The sequence below is a fragment of the Tupaia chinensis genome, unplaced genomic scaffold (assembly GCF_000334495.1).
Source record: "Tupaia chinensis unplaced genomic scaffold, TupChi_1.0 Scaffold138725_1, whole genome shotgun sequence".
In the NCBI taxonomy this organism is placed as follows: Eukaryota; Metazoa; Chordata; class Mammalia; order Scandentia; family Tupaiidae; genus Tupaia; species Tupaia belangeri.
This window is the reverse complement of record NW_006198617.1, coordinates 2,084,098-2,093,016: the sequence shown is the minus strand read 5'-3', so window position 1 is coordinate 2,093,016 and position 8,919 is coordinate 2,084,098. Positions and strand designations below refer to the sequence as shown.

The window sequence follows — 8,919 nt, the reverse complement described above, 5'->3', positions numbered from 1 at the left end:
ATGCCGAGGTCACACAGGCAGGTCCTGGCTTGCCTCCCGAGGTCTCCGCCTCTTCGGTAACCCTGGCAGCTAGGGCTCCAGGTGGGTGGCAGATGGGGCCCTGAGGACGCTGCCCTGCTCGCTCTCTCCGAGGAAATACAAACTTTCCTTCGTTCGATACTTCGTTTTCACCTCATTCCGTCAGTGCTAAGCCCGTTAGGTGCAACTGATGTCATTTATTTATTTAAATACTATTATCAAAAAAAGAAAAGTTTACTGTGAGTCAGTGAGAGAGAGAGAGAGAGAGAGAGGGAGAGAGAAAGAGAGTGAGGCCCTCCTGCCGTGATCCACCCCTGCCTCTGTGTCACGGTCACGTGTGCTGCCATGCTTAGGGAGGCCGCGGGGCGAGAACCAGGACTCTCTCGCTCGGGCCCAGCCGCAGTGCCACCTGGCCGGGTCGCTGAGGGGCCGTGGCGCCCTGGTGTGCTGAGCCAGCTCACCATTCCGAGCTCCTGTGGTAGTAGTAGCCCTCTATGGAGGCCGCCGACTTCTGGAAGCAGATGTAGTAGAACCCGGCGAAGGAAGCACCGCTGATGTCTTTGATCGTGTGGTCCGGGACCAGGAACTGCTCCTGCACAGAGGAAGAGGGTCAGCAGGCCAAGCCCCGGGGCTCCCTGCTAAGCTCCACGGGGTTTTAAGGACCACCTGAAAAAAGAGAGGATTCTGGTCTCACCAGATTTACAGGGTGGTGGCCAGCCACTGGGTCTCAGCCTGACCTGTGAGCGGCGCTGACGTACCTCGGGTGTTCTGCACACCAAAGCACAAACCGTGCTGGGGCCCCTGGGAGCAGCATCGCAGAGAAGGGGCCCTGTCCGCACATCTCATCGATAACCAGCGCCTACTGCCTCTTGCCCCCCTCCTGCCCACCTACTGCCTGCCTGCCTCCCGCCTGCCTCCTGCCCACCTACTGCCTATGTACTGTCTACTTACTGCCAGCCTGCCTGCCTCCTGACTCTATACTGCCTACCTCCTGCCTATATACTGCCTACCTACTGCCTGTCTGCCTTCAGAGGCCACAGCCAGACCCCTAGGAGGACACGTTTCTGCTCCAGTTCCCAGGAGTGGTCCCGCAGTTCTTGATCGCCTTGAGAACAGTGAGCCACTTCTGTGGCTCCGTGGACATTCGGATCAATGGCCAGGAGTTCCCGTGACACCTGCCGTGACATCTCCCACTGACTCCGCAGCTCGGCAGAGGCCACGGGGAGGAGGGGACTGTTTTGACCAGGTACCTTATGAGAAGGGCAGGGCTGGTCCTGCTGGCCTGGACCTTGAGAAGCATACCCCAGCACCATCTCTTCTGCACGGGAGGGTGCAGTCTGAAGCCCCAGGGCCTCAGCAAGGCTCCTAAAGGCTCTCAGATGAGTCGGCCTGAGAAATCTGCAACGACTCCATTGCTTTTAAAAATTAATCTTTTTATTTAATCTCTGAAATTCTAGCAATTTAAAAACTGTTCAGGTTTTTGCCATAGGGCATGCACATTCTCCAGAGAGAGACAGAGAGGGCTCTCGGGGTCTTGGGTACACAAGCACAAACGCCAGGTGTTGATTCTCAGGCCCCTGCGTCCGGGACTCAAACCACAGCTGGCCATGCGGGAATCCAGCATCTTAACTGCTTTAACCACCATGCCACCTGCTGGCCCCCAAAATTCAAATTTTAAAAATGAATCTCGGGGCCAGTAGGTGACGTGGTGGTTGTGGCACCGAATCTGACCGATCACGGTTCAGTTCACAGCCCTGGTGGCTTACTTTCTCTCTCTCTGTCTCCTTCTGGTGAATTAAAATGAATAATAATAATAAATAAAGCTAATGATTCTTTAATGGGACCAGAAGATGTCATAGTGGTTACATCGCTGGGTTCCCACATGGCCGAGGGTGGTCGGAGTCTTGGACCCAGTGTTTCAAAGTCATGCCAGGTGCATGTGCGCGCGTGCCCGAGCTCCTGGGAGGAGAACGGAGAAGGGACTGCAGCGTGGCCATCCCCTCCAGGGGGTGATTTCTCGCTTTCCTTCTCACTGTGTTTCTCCCCACCCCGCCCTTGCAAGTGCACATGCCCTAAGGCCAAAAAAATTAATCTTAAAATTAGGAGACACTTCCTCTGGCAGGGTCTGGCTGGCATGCGTCCCCTATGATGGTGAGCTCATGGGGTGGGACTCGCCACTGACTCCCCGTGCCTTCCAGCGGGGAGTGACCGTGTTCACCCCTCAGAGTGATGAGCGACGCCAAGTAAGGGGTGGGTGCCCGGTCTCTGCGAAAGCTGGCACGATGCCAAGTAAGACGCGGTCTTCCCCAATGCCGGGGACCAGGGCTGGGGCGGGTGCGTGTTCAGAGTGCTCTGATGAACTTGTTCCATGGCTGTGCCACCCCAGGGCTGCAAACGCTCTGCTCTCTAAAACAAGGAGCACAGGTGACTCCTCACTGGGAGCCAGCCACTGAGTCAGCCAGCCACGGAGAGTCCCGGCTGGAGCTGGAGCTAGGGCTGGGGACTGGAAACACCACATTCCATTCCTGCCCCTCATTTCCTGAGCTGGAGGGAAGCTGAGGACCTGAGACTGCCAGGCCCAGGGGGAGGATGTGGAGGAGCAGCGCTGAGACCCACGGCAAGGACAGGGGGACGTGACTCAGTCAAAGAAAGCCTGGCTTGCCCTGAACCCACAGAATGACTCAACCCGGAGGTCCAGAGGGATTCCTGGGAGGGAGAGAGGAAATGGAGCGGGCACAGCAGTGTCAGAGACCTGCACGGCTCACCCGAGAACCACCAGCCGATGTTGCGTGAACCAGGGCGTGCTCTTCACACGTGTCAGGCACTGCCACGGGGAGCCCGTGGCTGGGAGGGACAGCTGGGCAGGGCAGATGTGTGGGTGCACCCCAGTGGGAGCCTCAGAGGATTGCTGGGTGAGGCCTTACCTTCCACCTCATGAAGACATAATCCCCATTCTTCAGCTCTTCATAATCGAAGTCATCTGAATTAAACGATTTTGCATACTGATAAAAAGCCAGAAACTTGCCCTGAAAGCAAAACGCAGGGTTCAATGGATCAATCAAGAGCGGAGGGCTGGTGCCAGGACTCCCTTTCCGTGCCCAGGTGCGAGCACCTTTCCAAAGGCATGGCAGTTGGCAGACGTGCCCCCCCCCACACACACACACAGGGCAGCTAAGGCTGAGGAGTGACGGGGCCTCTGGTCACCCTGCGGGAACGCAGACCTGAGCTCCAGGGCAGAGCCCTGGCCCCTAGCAGGGCACCGCCAGACCACCTGCCCAGCTAACACGGCCCAGGAGAAGGCCAAGGATGGGCACGGGTGCCTTCCAGAGCCCGTTCTCAGAGCAGGAAGAGCTCCGTAGGTAAACCCACAGTAGCGGGAGAGCCTGCAGGACAGCTAGAAACAGCCTGTCCGGCCGTGGGAGAGCGAGGGTTCAGTCAAGCTTGGTCCTTGGGCAGGACGTGAGGCTCCTGGCCAGTTAAGGAGAAACTGAAAACAGGTAAAATATAATTACATTTAAAATGGAGATTAGAAATAGGTTATAAAACCATATCTTATGATCTTGTTTTTGTAAAAAAAAAAGAAAGAAAGAAAGAAAAGAAAACGATAGATAACCCAGACGAGACTCAGGAGATGACGACAGGGTTAAGCTTCTGTACTGTCGTTAGAGCTGAGCTCCTCCCTTTTGCTTTTATGTTTTTCAGATATTCCTGAATAAGCATGTAGTAATTTCATAAGAAAACTCTTGTTTTTTTTTTTTTTTTTTTTTTTTTAGGGGTTTTCGTTATAGGGTGCATACGCTCACCAGAAAGAGAGAGAAACAGAGAGACAGAAAGTGAGAAATCACCCCCCGGGGGATGGCCACGCTGCAATCCCTTCTCCTCCATTCTCCTCTCGGGATCTTGGGCACACATGTCCGGCGTGAATTTAAGCCATTGGTCTGGGAATCAAACCATGGTCGACTATATGGGAGTCCAGTGACATAGCCATTATGCCATCTACTGGTTCCCATAAAAAAAAATTTAAATACAATATTTTTAAGATAAAGTCACAGACTTCTGTCACACAGGTATTTCTGCTCTAAGTAGTGAGGACAGACAGTCTTGACTTAAGCGTACCCCCATACCACCCTTCAGTATCGCCCAGGAACACCTGAAGGTGCAGTTCAGCATGACGTCCTGATTCTCGTCTACAGTGGAAAACGAGACCAGGGGTGAGGTTTACCAGATGCACGCTGCAAATCCGGATGCGTGGAGGCCCAGTGTAGAGCTCCCAGAGTCCCAGCTGGGCACCTGGGCATGCCCGTGGGTCGGGAAGACTCCGGGAAAGCTGAGTCCTATCGGCGCGGCCAGTCCTGCGCGTCCCGCAGGCCCTGCTGCCTCACCCTACCACACTCGCCGAGGGTAGCCTTCCAAGTCCCTTGCTCACCCAGAGGGTTTTGATCCAGTCTAGCAAAGACCAGGGTCTGAGGAAGTCAATGGGAACGTCACAAGTAGCTTTCCAGGCCTTGGCAGCCAACCTAGCCCAAAACTGAGCAGCCACTGGGCCTCAAGGACTTTGCTTTCTGCAGGGCCAACTCGAAACGGAAAACTGGTGGAGGGGAGAAGGCTGTGGTTTACTACGAGGAAACTTTCCACACTGGGACTGCCGAGGAAGGAGCTACCTCATGAGGTAGCAAGCCATGCAGAAAAAGCTGTGTTGGGGCCAGCAAGTGGCACAGTGGTTAAGGCGCTGGACTCCACATGACGGATCGTGGTTTGAGTCCTGGACCTGGCGGCTTGAAAGAAACTCACACCGGGTGTGTGTGTATGTGTGCCCGAAATCCCAGGAGGAGAGAGGAGGAGAAGGGACTGATATGTCGCCATCTCCCCTGGGGGTGATTTCTCACTCCCCCTCTAGCTGTTCCGGTGACTGCTCTCTATGACAAAAGCATTTTAAAAAGGGACCAGCAAACGGTGTAATGGTTATGTCGCTGGACTCTCACGTAATCGACCCGTTAAGAATCCTTGACCCAGCAGCTTTAAATTCACACCAGGTGCGTGTGCATGTGTGAGTGCCCAAAATCCCAAGAGGAAACTCGAAGAGAAGGGATTGGGGTGTGGCCACCCTTCAGGGTAATTTCTCGCTTTCTGTCTCTCTGTGTCTGTCTTTCCAACAAGTGCATGTGCCCTATAGCAAAAATCTCTCTTGATAAAAGAGAACCACACTGGGTGTAAGGCAGGGTTGGTGCAAAGGACACCACGCAGCTCTGCTTTTTCTTTCTTTCACGTTTCTTTCTTTCTTCCATGAACAACACAGAGAGAAAGAAGGACAGCACCCTCAGCAGGTTCTTAAGGCCACAATCCACCCCCGCCCACCCTGGACCGTGGGCACGAGAATGCCCAGGGTACTCAAAGAGGTCGCTGCATGCAGACTGGGCGCACCCTGTGTGGGTCAGCTTTGCAGAGCATCACTGGCACTGTCTGGACCCCGGCACTGGGCCATCACACCACCTGGGCTCCCCCGCCTTCAGGATACTTGGGTCTTGTTCACTGACTCGAGTGACAAAGACAGAAAACTATCTAGCTTTGTGTGTCCGTTTTCTAAAAAATCAAAACAATAGCTTTCACAAAATGACTTAAAAAGCTCAAATTTAAGTTTAAATTTAGGGCCAGCTTTGTGGCATAATGATTAATAGAGCCAGATCTTCTATGGCTGACCACAGTTAGAATCTGGGATCCAGTGGCTTGAAAAATACACTAGAGGAGAGGGCCAGCAGATGGCACAGCAGTTACATCGCTGGACTCCCACATGGCCAACTGCGGTTTGAGTCCCAGACCCGATGGCTTGAAACTCATGCTGGGAGCATGTACATGCATGGCCAAGAAACTTTAATAAAAGAAAAAGGGGAGCTCCTCCTGGGAGGAGAATAGAGGAGAAAGGATTGTGGCGTGGCCATCTTCCTGGGGGGTGATTTCTCACTTTCCCTCTCACTGTCTCTGTCTCTCTATGGTGAGTGCACATGCCTTAAGGCAAAAACGTCTTTAAAAAAAAAAAAAAACTGGAACCAGCAGATGGTATAATGTTATGTCACTGGACTCCCACATGGCTGACCAGGGTTTGAGTCCTGGACCCAGAGGCTTGACACTCACGCTTGGAGTATGTGTGTGCGTGCCCAAAATCCCAGGAGGAGAAGGGACTGCAGGATGGCCATGACCTCTAGGAGGTGATTTCTTGCTTTCTGTCTCTCTGGTGAGTGCACGCACCCTATAGCAATAATCTATCTTAAAAACAAAACAAAACACCGGGGGAAAAAATAAAAATAAACAACAAAAATCATACTGGGCCTATGAGCATATGTGCCCCACACCGTACAGAATGGAGAGATGGTGGTGAGGGAGGAGGTCTGACTACGCTCCCTTGGAAGGAGCTTTCTCTTCTCCCTCTCTCCTCCTCTCCACTCCTGGTGAGTACACATGCCCTCTGGCAACTGAAAGTTAAAAACGTATTCAACCCAAACTTGGCATTTCGCAGGTGCTCCTCCCGAACTCAAGTTAAAAAGCGTTAATAAAGAAGCAGCTGATCTGCAGCGAGGCTGTCTCAGGCCAGGGCCTGCTGCGTCATGCCAGAACCAGGGTGTGAGTGGCAGTGGGGAGAATGAGTTCTAGAACCTTTGTCACGGACACAGCTGCCTCTGGGGCGAGCACACTGGACTTGGCCAGCGCTGGAGGTTCACCGGTGTGGCCACTAAGCTGAAACGCTGTCACACCAGGCTGAGGGGGGAGTTTTGAAGACGGGAGACTTCTGGGACTGTCACTGAGGACGCTGGGACAACCATCTTGAAGCGGCTGTGACCGGAGGACAGACGGTAAAGGGGGAGCCTGGAGCTCTGGGCGCTGTCCTCTCCTGAGTCTAGTGGGGCGGGGACCAGCAGCGACGTGGCTGTGTGTCACCGGCAAGCCAGCACGAGGCCAGGTTCCCTGAGGGGCACCTCCACCTCCCATCGACCCTACAGTCAGTGACAACTGCTGGGTCACAGGGTCCCCCCAGGCGGAGGGGACTGGAGAGGAAGGATGCACGGGAGATGGACCACGGGCAGGAACTGCTGACAGCAGAGCTGGCCTTGGTGGAACTCTGCGGGTCTGTCGTCGGGTAACCATCGGTTGCGTAGGGGAGGTCTGGGGCCAAGGCACAGGGGAGCACAGCCGGACCCACACGCCGCCTCCTCCTGGGTTCCCGGCCAGGACTGCCCCGAGCACACTGGGTGTGTGCATGCGTGCCAGTGACCCAGGCCGGCTGAGGCTGGGGTGGACTGCGGCGTGAAGACCCTCAGGGATGCTGGCACATACCCTGGGTCTCGCTCGCTCTCTGATGAAATGAACTTAGAAGAAACAAACCAACAGAAGGGAAGGCGGGTGAGCTGAGGCCTGGGTGGAGGAACGGCCTCCCTCCCCCTGGCTACAGAGCCCCGCGGACCCCTGGGAGGGAAGACCGGGGTCATCCTCCAGCAGACCCTGGGCCGCCCAGAGCGACCAGCCCGACTCACCCAGTGTTTCCGATCAACGTCTTCATCTGCGTCCCACTTTCGAGTTAAGAAAGGGTGCTTTTTGCTGATTATTTCTCCTTCAAAGAAGGTTGTGAGGGTTGGATACTCCTGTGGACAAGCCCAGATGTCAGAACAGGGCGTCGAATGAGTGCTGGAACCTTCTGCAGAACCAGCCTTGCCTAACTTCTTCCTGATACTGAACGAAACCAGTCACGGGGCTCGCAGTCCCCACCCGTCAGACAGGGCTGACTGGCCCGTGCGCCGTGGAAACAGATCTGGGTTAAGTCCCTCACAATGGCTCGGCCACAGGCAGTCTCTGACTGCACTCGTTCATGTGCGGTCTCCCAGAAAGGAATGTGGGCGGTCCCACAGGTACATTCTGGATATTCTAGTGTTCAAAGTGGACCCGGAATTAGATCTTACTTTCCAAGGTATTCACCCCCAAACAGGCTGCAACACCCCACTGCTCACAGTCAAGTCTCCTGCAAGCCATGGACTGGCCCTTCTCAACCTGGCACCTGCCGCTTTCATAGCAATTCTTCTTTCTAGCAGTGAGCGTTTTGGTAGGCTATCTTGATGTATCTTAATTAGATGCAGAAATACATCTAATTCTATTACATGACCTAAGACAATTTATAGAAGGGGAAATATATGCAAATGATGTCTGAAAAAATGCTAATTATTATAAAACATATCATTGAGGGGTCAGCAGGTGGTGTGGTAGGTAAGGCTCTGGACTCCCAATGGCTGACCACGGTTCGAGTCCCGGACCTGGCAGCTTGCTTTCTCACTGACTCTCTCTCTTTCTGGTGCGCACACATACCCTAAAAAGCAAATTGAAATAACAATAATAATAATAAATAAAATAAAAACAATTTTTAGAAGAACACGTCACTGAAGGAATAAACAAGTTGTCACATGCTACTTAGAAGAGAAAAAAGTTTCCATGAAAAGTTCATAGAAAATACACATGAAAAAGTTAGGCATGGATTTAGACTGTTTTTTCGCACTAAAGTAAACTCATGCTTTAATTTTACTTTTCTCACAAACTTTTGGAAGTCCCCTTATACTGTTCATTGCATTTGCCACTTGTTTATGTATCTATAAATAGGCAGGGCCAGCCAGTGGCAAGGTGGTTCAGATCCCACACAGCCTGAACCTAAGTTCTTAGGCCTGGACCTGAAAGCTCAAGAAACACGCTGGGTGCGTGTGTGTGCACATGCCTGGAACCTCAGAAGGAAGAAGTGGAGGAGGGCCTGTGATGCGACCATGCCTGGTGGGGAATGCTCTCCCGCCTCCTCTCTCTGTGTCGCTCTGGCAAGCGCGTGCATCCTCCACCTTGCCTGGCAAGCCACAGACGCAGTCCTAAGGTCCTCAT

The 8,919-nt window shown here is 53.5% G+C and overlaps 1 protein-coding gene across 1 annotated transcript in view; it reads right to left on the bottom strand.

Moving 5' to 3' along the window:
• The window catches only part of GID4 (GID complex subunit 4 homolog), a gene marked incomplete at its 5' end in the record, with an annotated part of 25,426 nt that overhangs the window by 7,383 nt on the left and 9,124 nt on the right, over window positions 1–8,919 (bottom strand). Inside the window, 2 exon segments of the mRNA XM_014592915.1 lie at window positions 480–610; window positions 2,943–3,044. Of these exon segments, the coding sequence (XP_014448401.1) occupies window positions 480–610; window positions 2,943–3,044 (233 nt within the window).